Source organism: Sminthopsis crassicaudata, chromosome 3 (genome assembly GCF_048593235.1).
Source record: "Sminthopsis crassicaudata isolate SCR6 chromosome 3, ASM4859323v1, whole genome shotgun sequence".
NCBI classification, from domain to species: Eukaryota; Metazoa; Chordata; class Mammalia; order Dasyuromorphia; family Dasyuridae; genus Sminthopsis; species Sminthopsis crassicaudata.
Genome location: NC_133619.1, coordinates 248,635,697 through 248,660,948, shown reverse-complemented (window position 1 = coordinate 248,660,948; position 25,252 = coordinate 248,635,697). Strand labels below are relative to the sequence as shown.

The 25,252-nt window shown below is 35.1% G+C and overlaps 1 protein-coding gene across 8 annotated transcripts in view; it reads left to right on the top strand.

Annotated features, from left to right (window-relative positions):
* Positions 1-25,252, top strand: part of INPP4A (inositol polyphosphate-4-phosphatase type I A) — a 201,219-nt gene that overhangs the window by 137,092 nt on the left and 38,875 nt on the right. For 5 of the 8 annotated variants that reach the window (XM_074300347.1, XM_074300344.1, XM_074300346.1 and 2 more), the window contains 7 exons: positions 4,396-4,526; positions 7,513-7,617; positions 7,887-7,995; positions 10,531-10,548; positions 12,989-13,172; positions 20,722-20,937; positions 22,569-22,815. In XM_074300347.1, the coding sequence (XP_074156448.1) occupies positions 4,396-4,526; positions 7,513-7,617; positions 7,887-7,995; positions 10,531-10,548; positions 12,989-13,172; positions 20,722-20,937; positions 22,569-22,815 (1,010 nt within the window). The remainder of the gene's footprint in view (positions 1-4,395; positions 4,527-7,512; positions 7,618-7,886; positions 7,996-10,530; positions 10,549-12,988; positions 13,173-20,721; positions 20,938-22,568; positions 22,816-25,252) is intronic. The other 3 variants (XM_074300350.1, XM_074300351.1, XM_074300349.1) reach the window with 3 other exon arrangements.

Here is a 25,252-nt window from a genome sequence, read left to right as displayed (position 1 = left end):
GATTATTCCTTAGAATAATCAGGAGTATATATAAGACCGTCAGTAAGCATAATATGCAGAAATAAACTGCAACCTTTCCCAGTAAGATCAGGAGTGAAACAAGGTTGCCCACTATCACCATTACTATTCAATATAGTACTAGAAACGCTAGCCTCGGCAATAAGAGCCGAGAAAGAGATTCAAGGAATTAGAGTAGGAAATGAGGAAATTAAACTATCACTTTTTGCAGATGACATGATGGTATACTTAGAGAACCCCAAAGACTCTGCTAAAAAGCTACTAGAAATAATTCAAAATTTCAGCAAAGTGGCAGGATACAAAATAAATCCACATAAATCCTCGGCATTTTTATATATCACTAACAAAATGCAACAGCAAGAGATACAAAGAGAAATTCCATTCCAAACAAATGTTGATAGTATAAAATATTTGGGAATCCATCTACCAAAGAAAAGTCAGGAATTATATGAGAAAAATTACAAAACACTTGCCACAAAAATAAAATCAGATTTAAATAATTGGAAAGACATTCAGTGCTCTTGGATAGGCCGAGCGAATATAATAAAGATGACAATACTCCCCAAACTAATCTATTTATTTAGTGCTATACCAATCAGACTCCCAAGAAACTATTTTAATGACCTAGAAAAAATAACAACAAAATTCATATGGAAGAATAAAAGGTCAAGAATTGCAAGGGAACTAATGAAAAAAAACTCAGAGGAAGGTGGTCTAAGTGTACCTGATCTAAAGCTATATTATATAGCAGCAGTCACCAAAACCATTTGGTATTGGCTAAGAAATAGACCGGTAGATCAGTGGAACAGATTAGATACAAAGGACAAAAAAGGGTACATCTATAGCAATCTAATCTTTGACAAACCCAAAGATTCCAACATTAGGGATAAAAATTCATTATTCGGAAAAAACTGTTGGGAAAACTGGAAATTAGTATGGCAGAAATTAGATATGGATCCACACTTAACACCATATACCAAGATAAGATCAAAATGGGTCCATGATTTAGGCATAAAGAGGGAGATAATAAATAGATTAGAGGAACAGAGGATAATCTACCTCTCAGACTTGTGGAGGAGGAAGGAATTTATGACCAGAGGAGAACTAGAGATCATTATTGATCACAAAATAGAAGATTTTGATTACATCAAACTAAAAAGTTTCTGTACAAATAATACTAATGCAAACAAGATTAGAAGGGAAGTAACAAATTGGGAAAATATTTTTAAAAACAAAGGTTCTGACAAAGGTCTCATTTCCAAAATATATAGAGAACTGACCATAATTTATAAGAAACCAAACCATTCTCCAATTGATAAATGGTCAAAGGATATGAACAGACAATTCTCAGAGGAAGAAATTGAAACTATATCCACTCACATGAAAGAGTGTTCCAAATCACTACTGATCAGAGAAATGCAAATTAAGACCACTCTGAGATACCACTACACACCTGTCAGATTGGCTAAGATGACAGGAACAAATAATGACAAATGTTGGAGGGGATGTGGGGAAATTGGGACACTAATACATTGCTGGTGGAGTTGTGAAAGAATCCAGCCATTCTGGAGAGCAATCTGGAATTATGCCCAAAAAGTTATCAAACTGTGCATACCCTTTGACCCAGCAGCGCTACTACTGGGATTATATCCCAAAGAAATACTAAAGAGCGGAAAGAGACATATATGTGCCAAAATGTTTGTGGCAGCTCTTTTTGTTGTAGCTAGAAACTGGAAGATGAATGGATGTCCATCAGTTGGAGAATGGTTGGGTAAATTGTGGTATATGAAAGTTATGGAATATTATTGCTCAGTAAGAAATGACCAGCAGGAGGAATACAGAGAGGGTTGGAGAGACTTAAATCAACTGATGCTGAGTGAAATGAGCAGAACCAGAAGATCACTGTATACTTCAACAACGATACTGTATGAGGATGTATTCTGATGGAAGTGGAAATCTTCAACATAAAGAAGATCCAACTCACTTCCAGTTGATCAATGATGGACAGAGGTAGATACACCCAGAGAAGAAACACTGGGAGGGGAATGTAAATTGTTAGCACTAATATCTGTCTGCCCAGGTTGCATGTACCTTCGGATTCTAATGTTTATTGTGCAACAAGAAAATGATATTCACACACATGTATTGTACTTAGACTATATTGTAACACATGTAAAATGTATGGTATTGCCTGTCGTCGGGGGGAGGGAATAAGGGAGGGGGGGTAATTTGGAAAAATGAATACAAGGGATAATATAAAATATATATATATATATATATATATATATATATATATATATATATATATATATATATATATATATATAGTAAAAAAAATTTAAAAAAAAAATCATCCAAGGTTCTTTGAAAAGTATGATAAAAAATTACATTACTCAGCCCTCTGATGATTAGTATGCATCACAATTCAGAAAAACACTTTTGCCAAAAATGTTTGCTATTGTCACAGAGGAGAGCCAAAGCAGAGTCCAAATGAGAGATTATGAAATTCTCTAGTTGCTCACGGTTATAGATGATATTATGCTGATTGTTTCAAACTCTAAAACCTGGTAGACCCTCTTAAATGAGATCTATAATAGCTGTGATATCCAATGTAAATATCCTCATAAGAAAAAACAAGTAAATTAAGAATCACTGCTGGCATGCAATAGTAGAATATAAAGTGAAATAGACCCCAATGCATAAAACTGGTCAGTTCTATCAATCTTGGATAGACAAAAATCGAATAGGGACAAAGTGGTCTCCATTTTCTTTGGGAAGTTGACAATTACTTCTGATGATGCTGACCTGTCTAATGCAAAAGCTCCTCTTAATATTGGTATTCTTCTCATGAAGCTTTATAAGTATCATGGAGTAACCTAATCTCTGAAGATTTAAAGTTGCTAGTCATCCAAAGGACATCGAGAAGTGTATCATGGATGCAAAAAGGCAGCAATATAATGTCAATAAAGAATTGCTCAGGATAAATAGTATAAAGAATTTCATCAGATATATGTATGATGGAAAAGGGGGTCAAGCTGATGGTTAGTGGTTAGTGAGAGAAAACAAATTGCCTATATAGTCCACTGATACCTGTGCAGTGATTCTGATTTATAGAAAGGCCCCTAGTATGTTGGAGGACCTCTTGAAAATCCGACGGCATCTTAAAGGATTAATCAGATTCCTATATGTATCATTGAAGAAGGTAACACTACTTAAATGTTATCACAGGTTTCATCAAAGCACATATGATTTCATATTGTACATGAGAAAATTATGATTAATGGAATATTATTGTTCTATGGGAAACAATAGCAGGATGCTCTCAGAAAAACTGGAAAGTCCTCCATGCACTCAAGCAAAATGAAATGTACTGTAAACAAAGTAATTGCAATGTTCTGGGATGACCAGCTTTAAATGACTGCTATTCTCAGTAGCACGATCATCCACAACAACTCTGAAGGACTTATGTTGAAAAATCCTATCCATACCCAGAAACAGACTGATTGTGCCTAAGTACAAATTGAAGCCTCTTTTTTTTTTCTCTTTTTCTCTTCTCTCTCTCAACTCAATTTTTCTTGAGGGTTTTTATGTTCATTAGGGTGAGATATCTGTTTTCTTTTATAACTTGACTTTTATGGAAATGTTTTATATAACTTCACATGTGGTTTCTTAATTGTAAGTGGGAATAAGGACATAATAACAAAAATGTTAAAAACAAATGTAAAAAATTTATTTTTAATGTAACTGGGAGAAAAACAACAAATAAATAAGAGAAACAAAAAAAAGAAAAGAAAATTATTATTAACACTAAATGTTTGGCCCAGTGAATATGAAAAATAAAAAAGGTGTGAATTAACTTATATAAGATAATATAAAGGGATATAAATGGAAATAGTATACATGGTGACTCCCACAAAATAAATGGAAAGCACAATGACAAGTAGAAACAAATGCTATGTATATATAGTGACCAAACTTAGCCTCAAAGAAGAAATATAAAAATGTACCTTCTTCCTTTTTATAAAGAGATGAGGGATAATTTGAAACATTGCCTATACTGTTGCTCTTAATATAGTTTTAGTAGTTTTTGCTGAATTTTTGCTTTTTTTCTCTCTTTTTTAAAATAAGGAATGGCTTTTGTGATAGAAGGAGCACTAAGGAGGAAAGCTACATATTGGAAAATTAAAACTGAGTAATGGAATAAAAAAGTTTTAAAAGAATTAAACTAAATTTTTAAAAATAGTATACTAAAGAGCTCACCACAGAGTTTTCAGTCACATTGCACAGAATACCAGTATTCCATGAAAACAGTTAGGTTGAAGATGCCAGTCAGACCTGGAGTTTAATGTAAGTTGTCTGTTTTTTTCTGTTTTGCAGGGTTTGTGAGTTGGAAGAATTGGGAGAGCTCTCTCCTTGCTGGGAAAGTCTCCGTAGACAAATAGCTACTCAGTACCAAACAATAATACTAACGTATCAGGAAAACCTAACTAACTTGCATCAATACAAAGGTTAGTGAAATTATTCCTCCAAGTGCTTTTTCCTTTTTTCTCTTTAGAAATATACCATCTCGTGGCAGCTGGGTGGCGCAGTGGATAGAGCACCAGCCCTGAAGTCAAGGGGACCTGAGTTTAAATCTCATTTCAGACACTTAACACTTCCTAGCTGTATGACCCTGAGCAAGTCACTTATCCCCAATTGCCTCACCAGAAAGAAAGAAAGAAATGTACCATCTGGATCTCAAGAAACACTTAGTTTTAATGACCTTATTGATCAATATTTTAATATGTATTAAATATTAATATTATGTGTTGTTGTTATCTTTTGTTTTTGAAAAGGAACAAAATGACATCACTATGTTAGAATCAAGTTATAGTGTGTCCAGCTGTGCCTGATCAGACTAAAACAAACTTGGAATACTCTGCCATGGATGAACACAAATAGTCCATATGAACATTTGGGGTAGCTTCTCTATTTTGCGTTTCCTTTGGGCTAATTCACTTCTGCTTTGATCATAAAGAATTATTAATATTATGTAATATTAGATATTAATAATATGTAATCAATACTAATAAGTTATTTTAAATGGATTTTTCTAGATTCTCATGTAAATAAGAATTCTTCTAAGTATGAATTTTTCAGATTTAATTTTAAAGAGTGAGCCTTTAGTAATTGCCATGAGAGTTCCAAGTTTCAAGCACCAGAATGTAGGATTGAAGAACAATATTATTATTATTATTATTATACGATGTTGTTTCATCTTTGACCAGAATGAATGAAATCACACCAAAAAAAAGACCCAAATTACTTGTTCTAAAAACATTAGTTTTCTGAATTCTTTTGTTTTGAATGGTAGTTGAAATGAAAATGAGGATTGTATAAGCTAGCACTCTACCTTTAAAAATTTAAAAGTGAAGCTAAAAAAATATTTTGCTATTTCTTTTGGAAAAGAAAGTGGATAATTTTTAGCATGGATACAAAATGATGATGACACTTCAGACCCTCTCAGTCTGTCTTTGATTCTAAATGGAATGGGTTTTAGATTTTAAAATATTTTCTTTTACCTCAGTATTTGTGACCAAATATTCCTATCTTGAAATACCTTCCTTCATTCCCACCATATACATATCCTCAGTGTCTAATATAATTTCTCCATTGAACACTTAAATTTTTCATTTGAAAAACATGCTCATGATTTCCATCTTGGCTTTAAAGGACCTCTGTATCCTTCATATACATGGGTAAGAAGAAGCCAAATAAAATTATGGGCCATTGTTTTTCTTTTGAAGAAAGTAGAAAAAAAAATGAGTGAAAATATTAAATGTTAAAAAATAAGTCATCCAGATGTTTGAAGATAAATGAACTTATTTGCTTGATAGATTGCTTCTTTCTTCTCTCCTGACAAAATTATAAGCCATTAACTTTTGACAATTTATAGTTTTAAGAGAGTTCCTTGGGACCCTGAAAGATTAAGTGATTCATCCAGTTGTAGAGCTAGTGTATATCAAAGACAGTTCTTGGACATAGGTTTTCCTAATGCCAAGCCAGGTTTTTGATTCACTATGCCTTCCAGCCTCTAAAACATGGATTCTTAGAATAACCTGGGGTATGTGAACTTGTTTTATTAAATATTTTGATAATTGTATTTCAGTATAATTGGTTTCCTTTACAATCCTTATTCTGAGAAAGGATTTATAGACTTTGTTAGACATCATTTACACAAGTAAAAATTAAAAACTACTTTAGAATAAGATAATATTATTTCAGTTAGATTGGGGTTTTTCCTCTAAATCTTTTGATCATAATTTTTCTTAAGAAAAAGGTAAAGTATGTTTAATAACATGTATGAGACTGCCTGCCATCTAAGGGGAGGGGTGTCGGGAGGAGGGAAGGGAAAAGAGGTGATTGCAGGAGACAGTGTTGAAAAATTACCCATGCATATGTTCTGTCAATAAAAAGCTACAATTAAAATAATAATAATAATAAAAAGGTAAAGTGATTTTCAGTTGTGAAGTGGATCTAGGTATATTTTCCTTTATCTTATAATGGAATCATGTGATATAGATGTTGGAGTATTTCTAGGTTTTTTTATTTTGTTACTGCTTATACTCCCTCACTTTTGCAAATTGCAACCTCTTAATGATTTGGAAGACAACTTTCAAAAGTTAATGTTTTTAAAAAAATGCATCATCTTATACTACTAGATTTTTTTTTTTCAATAGTAGGCTGGTTCTCAAGCTCTGCCTTTGAAGGCTTTCTACCTTAGTAGAATGTATTAGAATTTGTACACTTCGGTGGTATAGCCTCGGAGAACTTTAGGTGACCACCATGCTATGGATATGGCATTGGAGTAGACTTGAATGAAGGGTGAATAACCAAAATTCCTTCCTAATTTATGTGTGCACATTTTGTTGTTGATTTTGTTGTTTGAAAGACCGATGTATGAAAGTCTATCACATATTTTCCTTTTGCTGTTTCATGAGCAGATTTTCTTCTTCCATCCCAAGATGGATAGATATTGTTCTAGTTGAGCTGATAGCTTTAGTTTTGATGTTAAAGTATCTCTACAGTTGGCATTAAGTAATTTTTGGCTTAGCCATGTGGTAATAGAGTATGACATATCCACCCACTTGCTTTGCATAACTCTATGGCTGTCTATGTGCATGCCACAGTGTTTAGCTTCCAAATGTTGTCTTGCTGTTTCCATAGAGAGCTCTGATGACTTTCCTCACCCTTACTAACAGCATGTTCCACCTAAACATCCTGGAACTAGTCTCCTGGCCAGCAAGTTGCCCTTTCCTCCAATGTTTACACCCACCTACCATCTGCAAATTAAAATATTCTTGTAGACAACTCAGAAATCTCCAAGCCACCACCCCAGCATACCTGGCTATATTCAGAAACATACTGATACATTTGTTTTTTTGTGTGTGTGCCATTTGCACATGGAGAATATCTTTTGTATGAAATATATCTTTTCTTGTTCCATTGCTATAGGCCCCTCATTTAAGGCAAGCAGCTTGAAAGCTGATAAAAAGTTGGAATTTGTACCCACAAATTTGCATATACAGAGAATGCGAGTCCAAGATGATGGAGCATCAGGTATTTCTTTCTCTTATCCTTTTTATTAAGTGCATACCTAGACAACTAATACCTGAGATAAGTAGGCCCTGGACTTCTTCATATAATCATCTGCTGGTTAACTCATAATAAGTGTGAGAAAGAGACAAGTGAATTTTTTCATGAGAAAGCTTCATCCAGTCAGTCCCATTCAGAAGGATTACTTATCTATCTGCAGGCTGGGTGGGTTTGCTGACACACATGCTGGTGGTGAACCCAGAGTGATTGCCGAGGCCTTTCTTTTCCTTCAGATCAGAACTATGATATCATAACCATAGGAGCAGCTGCAGCACATTGCCAAGGCTTTAAGTCAGGGGGTCTTCGAAAACGGCTGCACAAATTTGAAGAGACCAAGAAACAGTAAGTAACTACAGAGCTTCTTTATCTTTTTTTAACGCCCTTCAAGCCAGTTTGAGCTGCTTCTGGCTCAATGGAAGGGGCTGCCTTGTAGAATTGGTTTTCTTTGTACTGTGTCAAGGAGCTGGCTGGATGAGTGAAGGTATCAGATTCTTTGCATTCTCTTTAAAGTTTAGGATGAATTATTTTTTGAAAGTTAATCTGACTTTGAAAATCATTTAGCAAATAAAAGTCTTTTTTCTTTCTTAATGAATCTGAAGCACATGAAAGATTTATTTTAATGAGTAGATGGGATTATATGATTTCAGGAAAAAATTGTCATCAGTTTCTAGGATCAATAATCATCCCTCAAAGTAGATTTAAGTAAAGTAATCAAGGAAGAATGACTTTACACTCTGTTCTTATAGAACTCAAAAGCAAGAAGAATAGTGAAGACAGCAGACTAATTACATAAGTGTGTACAAACTAAATTCAAATCTGAGACCTGTCTGAGTCTTTACATCCAAATGTGATGAGTTCAAGAACATGGTGCCTTGAGCTCAAAAGTTGATACTTCTCCTTTTTGGTTGCTAAAGGAAGAAACCTCCTAGTACAGGTCTCCATTGTCTTGATGTCATGTAATGTATGGAGTCTAATAACTTTGCACATGAATCTGCCCAGAAATTTGTATTTCAGAGCTTTGGGGAGCAGGCATATCTTGAAGAATCTTGTTGTAGGAAGTCAAAGGAAAATGACCAAAATTACCAGCAAAAGATAGTTGAGCCAATGAGAAGTCCAAAAGAATTGAAATTGTACTTTGGAGAAATCTAAGATGACTTTCATAACAGTCATTGAACACATACTAAGTGTTTACTATATACCAGACATGGTACCTTCAGTCCTAATTTCTGAGGATACAAAGAAATGGGCCCTGCTCTCAAGGAGCTTACATTATAATGGGGGAGACTACTTGCAAATAATTTTAGATATGCATGGAAGGTAATCTCAATCAGGAAGGCAGTGGTAGGTAAGTGGAGACTGGGTAAGGTCTCCTTCAGAAGATAGAAGCTGAGTCTTGAAAGAAGCTAGGAAAGCTAACAGGTAGAAGTAAGAGGGAGATAGCATTCCAAGCAAGGTGGGTAAGTAAAAAATCTGGAGAGGAAATGTCATGTTTAAGAAGATAAGGTTTCCTTCAGAAAGTAGGAGCCAAGTCTGAAAAAAAAGCTAGGAAAGCTAAAAGGTAGAGGTAGAGAGCGTGCAGAGAGTGGGGTATTGATACAGCAGAGGTAAAGAATCAGAAGAGGAAATGTCATGTTTAAGAAACTGCAAGGTGGTCATCATTCCTGGATTTCATAGTTAGTGAAGGAGGGAATAAAATGTAAGAAGATAAGAAAAGTAGGAGGGACAGAGATTGGATTTGGTCCTAGAAGTAATAGGGAATAACTGGAATTTATTGAGGTGAAAAAATGTGACTCAGAGTTATATTTTAGGAAAACCACTTTTATGAAATAAATAAAAAGCTATGTGAAAGTGGCTTACTAGTGGTTATCTATTTCTGTTAACAATAAAATGGGAGGAAATATCTAGGAAATGTTAGATATGGCCCTGCTTTGTGTTCAAGGGCTGAACTAGAATATCACAATAGATTTCTTTCAACTCCTGAGTCAGTATTATCAAGAATGCTTCCTAAATATAGGCAGGCTAAATAACTAACAGCTTTAGAATTCACCAATTCCAAATGCTCTTGGGTAAATATGATTTGTTGTGCTTCCCAGCAAGGCTAAAAGACAAAATGAAGTCTTGACCTCAGCCCATCACAGCCAGTCAGAAAACGTGCTTCTATGGCCTCCTTGCATGTTGCTCTGTGATAAGCATTTGAGTGCATTTTTTGGTTATTATGATAAGGTATCATTCATCCTGATAGATGCCCTCAAGAGAAAACTTTTGTTTATGCGGTTATTGTCCTGTTGCATTAGTGTTATGCCTCCTTGAAGGAGGTGGGGGAGACCTAGGACTAATAGTGTTGATGAATTAATGAAAGACACTTATCTATTATATAGTGTTTAAGAAATACTGAAAAGCATTTTTAAAATAATATTTTAATAGTATTTAATAATTTATTTTTCAAATACACGCATAGTCTTCAACATTAACCTTGCAAAACTTTGTTGACCAATGTTATTAATGAATTTCCCCCAAGTGTTTATTCTATGCTTAAAACATGATATATACTTTTTTTTTCATTCTTTCTTGACTCCCTACTAATATAAAAACCACTCATAAGCCTTTAATTTCAATTTTAAAATTTTTATTGAGAACAAATAGATTTTTCTTGTGGATGACTTGCCTGTGGGCTTTGAGCATGAAACAATTAATTAATATTCTCTGACTCAGTTAACATACAGTTGGTCTACAAATTTCATCATCTCTACACTCAGAGTTTTTTGTTCTTATTGTTTTAAAGAAGTATTTTCAAGAAATCACTTGGCTTATTTTTGCATTTGTTTTTTTTTTTTTCTCTAACAATCTGCTAACTTTAATTTTGATTCTTTTCTTTAGCAGTTATGAGGAATGTTGGTGAGTTTTCTGTTTGTGGAGAGAGTTTTTGTTGGGGGCCTTGTTCTTAAATAGAAAAAATGATTGTTTCCTATTTCTAAATGTACAGCGCTTTTTAAATGTTGTATATTGTGGCACCATTGTCTGTTGATTTTAAGTGAACTTAGTTATAAATGTTGTAGGACTTTCTTTTATTTTCCTCTTTCAACTGCAATTTTCTAAGATAATGAATAGCTAATTCTCAGTTTATCATTTTTTTCAAAACTTTTCAGCATGAGCATGAAACTAGACAGTTAATTCTGAAAGAATACACTGATATTTCTCTTTAATATGAAGAAAAAATAAGAAAGCAGTATGATTAACATTGTCCTGCTTTGTCCTTTTTTGGGTGATTTTATCCAGTTTGGAATTATTTTCAAACAGTTTTATTTTATAGTCATATCATCACACTACTCCTTCTCCCCATTAAACCACTGATGCAAGAAAATGGTATATCTTTCTTCTTGCCTTTGGTGGCAAAATAATTAGCAATGTATAAAGCAGGTGTTCTTTATCATTTTTGTGTCATAAACTCTTTTATCAGTCCAATGAAGCTTATGAATCCCTTCTCAGAATAATGTTTGTTGTTTAGATTCATAATTGAAAGATGTGCTTTTAAAATTCAATTATATATTAGTGAAAAGTAAAGATATATATATATATATATTTTTTCTCCCCCATTTCAGAAGATTCCTCTCCACCTTCCTGAAATTATTATGGAGATCCCATTTTAAGAATCCCTAATCTAGAGGGTTCTCCTCTCCCCCGGGTGTTTAATTGGATTTTTACATAACACATACCCAGCATTAAGATGTTTGTGCAGAATGAACTTCCTTTTTAATATTATCCTCTCTAATTTAGTCATAATCATTTTTAAAAGGTAATTAGATACATACATATCTTGCAGCATTTTAATTTGCACAAAACCTGCCACACAGAAGCTTTAAAATTTCTCTTCTCTTATCTCTCACAAAGCCTCTCTGTGGTGCATGTTGCAAATTAAATATTGAAAACTAGTAGGTGAAAATTTTGGGAATGAATTATGTTCTTCCTCACCTAATGTGGAAAGGACAGTCAAGGAAAGGCTTTTTAAAAAGCATTTTGAATTTGTGGATTTAAAAGTAACAATTCTAAATAGACAGCTATTCATTTGAAAAAAGTGATTGCAGATTGGAAAATGGATATTTGTGAGCCTCATGCTGTGAAATGAAATTCTTGTACTAAAACAAAGATCTGAGCTCCGTGTGCTGCATGGGCTTCTGGCAAATCCCTTGTTTTTGCATGTTCGCCCAGTTGTGGGGATGAGAGATGGCTATCCATCTATGTGAGAATAGAGTCTAGTTTAAGGTAGTAAAGGCTTGTTTTTGTACCCTATGCATCCATAGTAGAAATGTAGAATGGGTGGGATGTATGCTACATTTTGCTTTCCCATATCTCTCATCCTTCCATTGGTCCCCACCCAGAGAAAATCAAAGTTCATCCTTGGAGGAGATAATTTCATTTCTTCTCCTTCAGGAATAACATGTACCTTTTTAGATGTGGTCTCTGATTTTTAATTCCAACACCAACTTTTCTTCTCTAATTCTCCTTGCTCTCATAGACTTTTTTAAAAATAGGAAATATTTTTATCAAGTTGGAGTCTTGGCTCAAAAGACTTGTATCTTTCATTTAGTCTTCTCCAGCTAGGAGCCAGACCTGAAGACACTAATGCCTTAGAAGATTAGTTGGGTTTCCTCTTCCCCTTAAGGCAATATCCAAATCATTCCACTTATTCTTACTGAAATTCGTGGTCTGTCTATACTTATAATATATTTTATGCCTCATTGGTCTGGATAATGGTCTTTGTTTGTCTAGTTAGTGGCTAGATGGAGTGAAGAGGAGAGTCAGAGATTGACCCTTGCAGGGTTTTAAATTTCTTACCTCTCTCCTAATTTGACATTTCCTTCTCCATTACAGCTTATAGATCAAAAGAGAGAAATTTATCAACAAAAAAGGCCTGCTACCTTGAGAGCAAAGGAAAAAAAATAGGTGCAATTTACTCGGAGACAGGAAAGATTAGAGATGAACAGAAAGGAAGATAAAAGTGCTAATTGGCCAAATAGAAAGACCCTCCACATAAGGGATTTGCTAGCAAAATCTACCACTAAGAAGCCTATAGAGGATTCTTCCCTCTCCCCTCCCAGTTCTAGTATATTCTGCTATTTTCACTGGTAACAAATACCATTAATTTTTTATTTGAATGAAGTCAATGAAAATTTTTTACCAAAAAAATCAACTTAGACAAAAGACAAAGAACTTTGGAGTAATTATTCTTGATTATCTAGGGGAAAATGATTGGGTTTTACAGAGGGAGGGGAAAAAACTTTACTAAATTACTGGACTATTCTAAGTATCACTTTAAAAGCTTTCTTTCTTTTTTCAGTACCTCACCCAGCTGCCAGTCAATAATATACGCACCACAGGATATCATCAGAGCGAAGGAGATTATTGCCCAGATCAACACCTTAAAAACCCAAGTCAGTTATTATGCTGAAAGGCTGTCAAGGGCAGCCAAGGATAGATCAGCTAATGGCCTTGAAAGGACGCTCGCCATCTTAGCAGATAAGGTATGAAGATGACAGTACTTATATATATATTTTTTGAATTTAATAGTATTTTATTTTTCAATTATTTATAAAGACAAATTTCAACATTCATTTTTTGAAAGATGTTGAGTTCCAGATTTTCCTCTCTCCCCCTGCTCAAGCAATCTGATATGTTACACATGTGCAGTCATGTAAAATGTATCTCCATGTTAGTCATGTTGTGAAAGAAACCATAAAAGGGAAAAAAATAAAAAACAAAAAAACAAAACCCAAAAGGTGAAAATAGCATGCTTCAATCCGTATGAAAACTCCCTTGGTTCTTCCTTGGCATGTGGATATATTATTTCATCATCAGTCTTGAATCATTGTGTAGGAGCAGCCTTAAAGTATAGAAATTATAGATGAGCTAAGTCAATTCTATGATTTGTCATCAGATACTGTTACTGTTGCTGCTGCTCACTTCAACTCATCATCAGCAAAACTAATATTTTAAAAAGAGAGTGTGTGATTGACTATGCACAATAAAGTCACACATGGTAGGAATCTCTATCAGTTATCCTTTCTGTACTGAGAAAATGCTAATAGTTCTGGAAGTGGCTTTAGTAATCATCCTCATTTTCTAAAAAGAGCATACTCCATGAATTTAAGTGATCTCCCTAGGCAGTAATGAAGCATTATTTCACAATTATTGAATTATAATATTATCACTAATTCCTCATAATTAATGATAAGAGCTGACTGTTAATAGAAATAGAAATTTAGGGCCAAATGGAAAATAATAGGCAAGTGTAACAGAGTGGAGAGTACTGGATTTTAGGTTAGAAAGACATAGGTTAAAATCCTACCTTAGTTTCTTTCTTTTTTTTTTTTTTCTTTTTTTTTTTTTTTTTTAATAATTTTATAATTATAATTTTTTTGGACAGCACAGATGCATGGGTAATTTTTTTTTTTACAACATTATCCCTTGTATTCTTTTTCTTCTTTTCCAAATTTTCCCCTCCCTCCCTCTACTCCCTCCCCTAGGTAACAGGTAATCCCATACATTTTACATGTGTTACTGTATATCCTAGATACAATATATGTGTGTAAAACCAAATTTCTTGTTGCACGCTAAGAATTGGATTCTGAAGGTAAAAGTAACCTGGATAGAATGACAATAGTGCAAACAGTTTACACTCAGTTCCCAGTGATCCTTCTCTGGGTGTAGCTGTTTCCTTCCATCATTGATCAACTGAAACTGAATTAGATCTTCTCTATGTTGAAGATATCCACTTCAGTCAGAATACATCTTCATACAGTATCGTTGTTGACCTACCTTAGTTTCTAACAGGCAAGTCTTTTACTCTCTTGGTGCTCAAGTTTCTTATCAGCAAACTGAGGGAAAGAGTTGGCTACAAAGGACTTTTCCAATTCTAAATTGTAATCTTTTGGGTTTAGTTGATTACTTCCTAAATCAGATGGTGTAAACTTAAATTGGAAAGAACCACTGTTTTGTCTCACAAGGATTTACTAAACATTTTTAAAAGAGGGATCCAAAAATGAAGACAAAAAAAGCAACTCCTGCCCTCATGGAGATTATACTTTTCTACTGCTTATTTAGGAGAATTATTTCCCATGAATCAAATTACTATTGTCTAGGACTCATGTAAGAGTCCTTTTGTTGGAAGGAGCCCCAAGAATTGCTTGAAAGCCTTTCGTGCCAGTGGGCAACTACAGGGCACAGTGGATAGGGCAGCAGCCCTAAAGTGAGGAGGCCTGAGTTCAAATGTGGTCTCATATACTTAACTCTGACTTTCTTTGCTGTGTGACCCTGGGCAAGTCACTTAACTCTAGTGATCTTGCAGAAAAGAAAGTGTTTTGTGCCATACTGAAAGGAGCATTGATTTGGAATCAGAAACCTTGATTTAAGGCCTAGGATTAATAGTTGCTAGGAAAAGTTAGTGCTTCCTTATTGAATTCACTTCAGTTTGTTCTTAGAACCTCTACCTGTCATTTTAGTCACTTATTTTCTGCTAAAACAGATAATAGAATGAAAATTTCAAAATGTGATTTTTTGATCTTGGAGAATCATTCTGTGGACTTCTGGTTCCTTCTCTATAAATGGATTAGGTTAGATCGTCTCTGAGCTCCCAGTTCTAAAACTAAGATCCTGTGAGTAGAATAATGGAAAGAGCCCTGGGTTTCTGGAAGTCAAGATATATGGCTGCTATTCTAAATGTTGTAACACAAACTTCATGCGTGTCCTAAGGCAAGCTACTTTACCCTCACCCCTGCCCAGTTTCCTTATCTGTAAAATGTTGAAAATATCTGTAGCTGTATCATAGACAGGGTTGAAATTCAGATCAGATAATGTAATTCAGAGGTGTCAAATTTACAAGGGAATCAGATTAAAATGGAATTGAGAAATGTTTAATAAAAAATAAATCATATATTGATATATCATTAATTTGTGATTTTCTAACTTATATGCAGCTGAGAACCTGTTTTTATTGGATTTATTGGATACTGATTCATATGAAGGCCATACACTGAATAATATCAGCAGTAATTATTGAACCAAATTTCTGGTGTGAGTGTGTGTGTGTGAGTGTGAACAGAGTATCTTGAGATATTTCTCAAGCCATTTGTCTGTGAGTTTATATTGTATTTCCTTTCCTTTCTTCTTGTCACTTGCCCTTAGCATAGTATGTAGCACATAATGGGAGCTTAATAAATGCTTATTAATTAACTGACTTACTGTCCTTTGTGAAAATTAGAAAATATGTTCTCGGTAGTATTAGAGCTATTAATGATAACACCACTTTTTTTTTTTTTAAATCACTAATACTGAATGAATTTTACTGAATAAGAGCATAGAATGTAGTTTGAAGAAGCCTGTTTCATCTCCTGTCAGCATTGAGTGAGGATTTCTTTTAAGTTATCTTCAGGCAGATAGAAATCTGTCTTCGTACTTATTATAGGCTTTCAGAAAAATGGGAGAATGTAACCTCCTTCAATTATTCTTGACCATTGGGCTAGGACTATCTTCCTACCTCTTTAATGTTAGGATTACTAAGTGAGAACTCAGGTTGTCTGGATGGTGACAAGGTGAGAATTCAGGTTTTCTGGACGGTTACAAGGTGAGAACTCAGGTTGACTTGATAGAGGGGGCAAGCTCATTGGCTGGGGTGGTTCTTCCCAGAAGCCCTTGCATTATCCCACGCCCATTCTCTGGGAGGATAAAAAGAGACAGCAATGGGTGCAGAGAGCAGATCGGCCTGGAGAAGGATAAGAGCTGGAGGAGATTCAGAGCCAGGATTCAAGAGAAGGACTCTGAATTGCATCAGGCTTGACGGGGCTCTCTGCAGGAAGGGAAGTCACTTCTTTGGACAAGAGTTAACAGCAACTGCCTGGAGACAACGGTTCACTACAGGAAGAAGAATCTGTCTTAAAGATTTGAGTAGACACAGCAGATCTCTTCCCAGAGAGCGATCCAGCAGCTTCTAGAGACGACAGCACGCTACAATTGGCGTCCACACGTGGGGCAAGGACATTTGCTTATCCTGACAAGAAGAGCTAGACCAGACCTTCGCATTTTGGCGCCCGAACAGGGACAGACACGGTCCTGATTCCAGTGGAAAAGCTTCCGATCTAGATCTCAGTCTCTCTGACCCAGAACCGTGAGTAACGAGGAAACTTTGTTAAAGATTAAGTGAGTGTGCTAATAGATAAATAAGGAACTTAACTTGTTAAGGGCTAAACCAGGAATCTCTTATAGTGAAATGGGGCAAACACCTTCTGTTCAAGGAAAATGTTTAGAGAGCATCATCAAGGTTATGAAAAGCCAAGGCTTGATTATAATTTTAGAGGAGATTACTGAACTTTTAAGAACTGTGAAGGTCATATGTCCTTCTTTCTCTCTGGAAAAAGAATTGGATCCAGATGAGTGGAAATTAGTAGGAGAGCAATTAGGTGAACACTACAATTGTCTTTGTGACATTTTACCCTTTGGTTCCAGACCAAACTCAATTTCCAAAGATACAATTCATATATACAATGTAATCCAATTGGCTTTAAACAATGGTATTCTAAAGGAAGAGATGAAGGAGCAAAATGGGGAAGTGTCAACTAAACTAGGTGAAAAGGATGAATCAGATAACAATGAAGTTAAGTACAATTCTGAGCAACAGGAGCACCTCCCATCTCCTCCCTCAATTAACCCTTCATGGGTGGAGCAAGAAGGAGGAGAGGAAGAGGCAGAAACACAAACAGAATTGCCTGTGAAGCAGCCTAAGCCTATGACAAGATTAGAAAAAGCATTGGTTAAAGCTAAGAGAGAAGGACAGGATATAAGTGATTTTATACATGCATATCCTGTGATTGAAAATACTGACTCTGTAGGTAAAAAAAGGAGAAGATATGCACCTTTAGATTTGAATAAAATTAAGGATTTGAAAAAAGGTTGTACCCTTTATGGGGCTACATCAGCTTATGTCAAAATGTTACTAGATGGTTTGTCTTATGAAGTCCTAACCCCGAATGATTGGAAATCCATAGCAAGGACATGTCTGGAACCTGGAGAAAATTTATTATGGCTTGCGGAATTTCATGAATTATGTAAAATTCAAGTCAGATGCAATTTGGAAATAGGAGTTAACACACAATTCACTTTTGAGCACTTAGCTGGTGAAGGTCAGTATGGAGAGAATTCGGAACAGATTAATTATACCATGACAATATATGAACAAATTGCTAAGGCTGCAATAAAAGCTTGGGGTGTCCTTCCTGGACAGAAAGATCATGGAGAGGCTTTCACTAAAATACAGCAAGGTCCCAATGAACCTTTTGCAGATTTTGTGGGACGTTTGCAAACTGCTGTCAAAAGAACTATTGGAGAAAATTCAGCTACAGAAATAATGACCAGACATCTGGCTAAGGAAAATGCCAATGAGATTTGCAAAAGAATTATATGGGGATTAGACAAAGATGCTCCTTTAGAGGAGATCATAAGACGCTGTGCTACAGTGGGAACAAATGCTTTTTACACCCGGACAATGATGAATGTGGAAAGGCAGGGTCCCTCCTGGCAAGGGACTTCTAGAGAAACTCGGCGATGTTTTCAATGTGGAAAAATTGGGCATCTAAGAGCTCAGTGTAGGTATGGAGATACAGTGAGAAGACAGGGTGAGAGAAGACCTAAAACCCCATGTCCAAAATGCAACAGAGGACTCCATTGGGCATCAGAGTGTAGAATAATTCAGGAAAATGGGATGAGGGGCCCAGGTCCAGGGCCCCAGGCAAAAAAGACTTGGGGCATGATGGCAGCTGATGTTACACCCAAAGAGCCTTTAGAAGGCCAGGACTCTGATTTAATCAATCAGCTGAAAAACAATCACATGGAAGAAAGGGATTACCCAATCAGTCAGCCAAAAGACAATCAGATTGCAAAAATGGATTACACTTGGGGAGAATACAGGCCTTTTAAACCAACATGGCTGTATCCAGTGCAAACAACTCCAATGTAATTGTCAGATGATGAGAAGAGATTTAGAAAGTGGTAAATAGAAGGTAATTAGATAGGTTAACTGCCTGGGAGAGAGGGTTTGCTTGTATTTCTTCAGCAGGAGAAGGAATCAGATGGGTGCCAACGAGTCATATTCGCCTTGTCCATCAGAGAGAGACAGAAAAAGAGAAAGATCTCAAAATAAAGGAGAAGATCTAAGAAACATCTGACACTGAAAGAGCATGGATAATAAGAAGACTGTTAAAGAACTTTAAAAACCAGCAGGAATCATTGGACTTCCTCACACAAGATGAGACTAATGGACAATGGACTTATGGACATTTATAAATTTTCAATTTATGATTATGTTATATACTTCTAGCATGTGTTATGTTACTATGTTACTATATGCTTATGTAATTTATGTAATTATCTGTAATACTTCCCATATTGATGGATTTATGTTTCAAGGTCATGACTGTCCTATGTTCTAAATCAAAAGAAAGGGGGAGATGTTAGGATTACTAAGTGAGAACTCAGGTTGTCTGGATGGTGACAAGGTGAGAATTCAGGTTTTCTGGACGGTTACAAGGTGAGAACTCAGGTTGACTTGATAGAGGGGGCAAGCTCATTGGCTGGGGTGGTTCTTCCCAGAAGCCCTTGCATTATCCCACGCCCATTCTCTGGGAGGATAAAAAGAGACAGCAATGGGTGCAGAGAGCAGATCGGCCTGGAGAAGGATAAGAGCTGGAGGAGATTCAGAGCCAGGATTCAAGAGAAGGACTCTGAATTGCATCAGGCTTGACGGGGCTCTCTGCAGGAAGGGAAGTCACTTCTTTGGACAAGAGTTAACAGCAACTGCCTGGAGACAACGGTTCACTACAGGAAGAAGAATCTGTTGGAGAGATTTGAGTAGAAGACACAGCAGATCTCTTCCCAGAGAGCGATCCAGCAGCTTTTGGAGACGACAGCTCGCTGCACTTTAAGTTCATTATGCTACTATATACTTTAAAAATGTAACTATATGAGTAAGTAAATATTTTTAAAAGCTCTAGTAGTAGTTATGTTAGTCTTAATGGTAATGAAAGCTGATACAAAGAATTTTTCAAGTTTTTTATTGTTGTTGTTCAGGTGTATCTGACTACTTGTGATTCCATTTAGGGTTTTCTTTGCAAATAATGGAGTAGTTTGCCATTTACTTCTCTCCAGTCCATTATATATTGAGGAAACTAAAGCAAATTGTATTAAATGACTTATCCAGGATCACATAAATATTAAGTGTCATAGGTAAGATTTGAACTCAGGCCTTCCTCCAGGCCTTGCTCTCTATCCATTGCGTCCTTAAGTTTTGCTAAGTATTTTATGTATATTATCGGTCAGTGAGTCAGTTGGCTTGCATTTATTGTGGGTTCACTATGTGCCAGACACTGTACACACTGGAGATTCAAAGACAAAAAGTGAAAGAGTGTTTGCTCCCATTGAGCTTACATTCTAATGGGGAGAGATAGGCTCTGTGGCAACATGTGCATATGGAAGGAAAGATAAAAGGTAACCTTGTATGAAAAGCTTTCATAGCAAGATAGATCAGGAAAAATATTGCTTGAGCTGAGTCTCAAAGAAAAGCAGAATTTTAATAGTCAGAGCTTCATGGGAACATTGTGAGATAGATATTATTGATATTATATCTCCATTCTAAGCATGTGTTAACATAGGCCTAAAGAGATTGAGTAGTTTGTTCTTGATCAGAATTTACATCTATAGGTTCATCACTTAAGAGTTAGGAACATCTAGTCTAGATATTCTTAACTTAAGGCCCAATTTCTTTTTCTATGAATTTCTATGGGGAGAATAAAGTACATCTTTATTTTCACTGACTTCTAACTAGAATTTTAACATTTCTTTCAAGTATTTTAAAACTCCATAGACTTTATTTTTGTTTTTTTCTTTGTACAGGAGGAAATAAGTAAGGTAGCAGTGCTTTACTTTAGGAAAAGAATTCTTTCTCAAAAAGAAGACTCAAAGAAAGTCCATTCAGATTAAGGAGGATAAAAAGGCTTTGCAATAACAAAAAAATTTTTTTTTCCTTAGACAAGACAACTGATTACTGTCTGTGATTGTAAACTGTTGGCTAATTCAATACATGGACTAAATGCTGCTAGACCTGATTATATTGCCTCCAAAGCATCTCCCACCTCAACTGAGGAGGAGCAGGTAATGCTAAGGAATGATCAAGACACTCTCGTGGCAAAGTATACTGGAAGGAATAGTCGCTCTCTCCATGCAGATTGGCATGAAGCAGAATGGGTAAGTGCTAAATACCTACTGGTACCACTAGAAAGAAAAATAATGTATTCTTATTTTCCTATTCCTGGGAGATTCCACTTGTGGATTCTACCTTTCCAAGTAGATTAAGGTTCTATTTCTCCTAAGTATTGCATTCCAAACCACCTGGTTTCAGATTGGACATTGCCCTATCCTTTAGGCCTCTACTGAGCATCAAGCATATGCTTTTGACCACATCAGGAGGCAGAAGTAAAACAGTCTTTGGGGGTTTCATAGTTCCTCTTTCTGGGCTCCTCTCTTTTCCCTCAGGCCCCTGATATGCCTATGTTGTCCCCTGAGATCATTAGATGCCCTGTATCGTGGTTTACCCATATCTAAGAAAGTCATCTGGCTTTTGAGAATTATTCTGAGATTTCTACCCCTTTTGAAAACACAATTGTTTATTTAAACCTTAAAAAAAATTTAATTGTTGTCATTTCTCATTGACTGTTCATCTCCCTAATCATTAGATCTTATAAGAAAAACACAGTTAAGCAAAACAAAGGCAACATATTGAGTCCCTCTGGCAAAATGTGTCTCATTCTAGATATAACCCACTCCCCCGGCTCGTTCTCAATTTAAGACCCCTATTCTTATTTCCTTTATTCAATTAATTTACCAGAGGAAAAAAAGATTACTTAAGGGGGAAAAAAAATTACTTGATCCCTTAAGATTATCTTTTCTAGGTACTGTTATCCTTTGTATTTTAAATTACCATGCCTGTATAGTATAATTCTTTAACAAAAAGTGCTCAATCCTTGGTTTAGTAGGAGATATTTTGGTTATCATTATCTCACTGTATGGGGCATAGTTGGACAGGAATGGATGCTTCCTTTTGTCTCTGAAATCACACTACTTAGATGAGTACTAGATTTATAAAAATAAAAATTTTATTTCCTAAGGGAGAAATACAATCTTACAAACTATTTTTGTTATCTGTTGAGAAAATAATTTAGAAGCATTATGGTGGAGTCATGGAGATCCTAGTTTTGAAGGCTGAAGAAATCCTACAGGCCATCTGGTTCAGGGCCTTCGTTTTTATAGATTAGATAATTGTACCACTTTGTTTTGATTTGCCCAAGATCACACAGGTAGTAAGTGGCAAAGTCCTCTGACTAAAAATCCAGCACATTCTTCCATTCTACCTCTCTCTGGAATGAGCATAAGAAAGAAAAAGCAATCAATTTTTAGATTCCCTAACTCTTCTTAACAATCTATTTGAGATCTACAAAAACCAGTATCTTCTCATAAATAACTGGGCATCCTCATTGTAATAGTAATAGCTAAAGGCAAGGGATTAGAAGAATAAGGCTCTGTAGTTTGAAAGAAGATAATTCATCCTTTGTTTTCCTTCTGACATTTAGGTTCCATGATATTTTGCAGTATTTCTGATATCAAGCTTGGGAAATGTTATAATAGAGTTTTCTTTTTATTGTTAAAAAAAAAAAAAACCCACAGATAAAACTTTAACAAATAAGTGAGTATATAATTGCAGTAGTTCTCATTGTGTTCTGTGGTTGCAAACTTTGATTTGGGGTAAACTTGAAGATAATATTGGGGAGTGACCACTTTGGAAAAAGTAAAGGAGGCTTTTTTTTTTTTTTCCTTTTAAGGAAAAAGTTTGGTTGAATGTCGACAAAAGCCTGGAGTGCATCATCCAGCGAGTCGACAAACTTCTCCAGAAAGAGCGATTACACAGTGAGAGCTGTGAAGATGTTTTCCAGTGTGATGTCAGTGGGCCTAGTAAGAAAGGTAATCGGGATAATCGAGCCTATTGGATAATACCGGAATCCTCCCATGCATCCTCATCATGCTCCTTCTCCATGCCATCCACTTCATTCCATTCTCATTGGAGCACAAGTGCGTATGGGCCCATGCTTCTCACCTTCTGTTGCTTTTTTTTTTTTCATTGTTGCTTCATTGTTCTTTTTCATTTGTCTTTTCAAACCTGTTGAAACATACCTTTCACTTAGAATGCAAGGAAAGTTGTCATACGTGAGCAGGATATTTCAACTAAGCTTTTTTTGGATTAGGAAGTATACCTGAGGGCCAAGATTCATGTCAACTTTTTAAAAATCAGAATCCTTGGTATCAGATTGTATCCTTAGAACTTTCTAAATTCCAGGGGAAAACTATGGCACTTGCATTGAAAAGTCTGCTGTGCTTTCCAGGTTTTTTCTAGTCCATTTTAAACCAAAGTTGACACACAAAGTTGGCTTGAACCCATGGGGAATATTGTGTTAAACTTGTCATTTGATGAAAAATGGAAAGACCAAAGAATGGAGGAGTCAAATGGAAAAGAAGCTATGTTTAGAGAAGCCAAAAGGCTTGTTACATTTTTTTGAAGGCCTGATTATAAGCCTTGTTGTTTTAATTAATTCTCTTTTCCCGTCTAAGCATGCTAAAATGTGACATACCTAGAAGTTGATCTTGACAATATGATAAATTCATATAAAACTCAAAGACTTTGGTGGAATCATTTATTGTCATACTCTAAAGATAAATTCCCATTGGATTTTTTCTATTTTAGTACCATTACTGCATGCCTTCTAACTAGGGAAGAAAACTCAGGATAGCAATCTATGATCTCTCTTCCTGAAATGAATACAAAAAAGTCACATGTGCATGGAATAGCATTTAAATTATTTTTTCTCTTTAATCTTTCTATGCTAGGTTTAGGCATCATGAGTTTGTGTAGTCCAATTAGAATTTCCAGGTAAAAGCTTTATGTAATGAAGTCTTTGGTTTTTAATCAAAAGAGTTTAGCACATTATAATTAAATCCTGCTTTTGAGTGAGGGACTATTACAAATAAATAAATTTATTTCTGGCAAATAAATAATCAAATCCTCTTTCATTTATAAGGTTCTCTTCACCTGAATATATCCTACTGAATATAGTATTTTATTTGAGCCTGACTTTTGACTCTATTCATATCCTCCACCCATTTCATCCATAAGAAAGTATTTGCATTTGTTGAACAATGTAGTTCATATACATATTTGTTTTGCATTTACAAGTATTTTTTTATTCATGTTCATTTGACTTTAAATCTTACAACTTTGTCATTTTTAAAATAATAGTTCTTAAACATGTCAAGTAACTGTGGCTTTATTTAATCAACTATATTGTGTGTGTATGTATATACATATACAAATATTTGTACATATCTCCATAATTTTAATGTTATCTTCAGGCACATTTAGATGCTGTAAGTTTGCTGACATGTAAATGCATTTTTAATAGATATCTAAGCGAGTGTTTATTTCTGATCTGTAGAGGTAGATTTGTATAACTATGCATACCATGAAAATCAGTTTTCCTATAATTGTCTTAAATGCATGTTTCAAAAAATTTTTATTTGATGATCCAAACCCAGGAAGATGCATGAAGCCATGTGCCATTAAAATAAGTTCCACATAGATTCTTAGTTTTTAATTTGTTATTTATAAGAAAAAAATCCCCCAATCTTTAAGTGATCTGGAAAATTAGAACTGAAGTGCTTGTGAGTCTCCTTTGGGCCCATAATATACATTCAAAAGACAGATCTGGACCATTTCAACAGCTGTTGAATGAATTAGCTTGAAGTTAACCTTTTAAAAAGTAAAAATCTAGTGATATATTTTGTTTTACATCCCTTCCATTCCCTGGCATATCCCTCCCCCCAACCTTTTTAGAAAACAATCCTTTAAATTAATTTTAAAAGAGGAAAAAAAAGCAGTTAAACAAAACTAATCAATGTGTCACAAAACAAAGTCTGAAGTGATTTGCTGTGTTCTACACCCAGAGCTTCTCACCTCTGTCAGGAAGGGAGGTATATTCTAGAATCCTTCTTTGGGGCAAAGTATAATTTCACAGCATTCAATTTCAGTTATTTTTTATTATAGCTATTATTTATTATAATTTTTTATTACCATCATCAAATAATTGGGTAGGTAGTTAGTTTGGCTTCATAGGTAGTAGTTATTCTACACAAAAATAACTTTATTAAATAATTGGTCTTTCCTTTTTTTTTTTAAAGTGGAGTTAGCACCTTTAAGATTTTCTACTTTCATCCTTAGTGTTAGGTCTCACCTTTTAATGAAGCAGAAACCTGGCATGCCTCTCTGCTATGCATTAATTAGGACTTGTTCAGCAGAAACAAGTTGCAGAGCTGCCCTAAGATATAGAACCTGGCTGTATGGAGGCCTGTATGTCAGTGAAAAATAAAAGCTATGCTTTCAAGATAAGTTGTTCAAAAATATGTCCCCACAAATATGTAGATATGCAGAATTTGGGAAAGTGACCTTTTCTATACT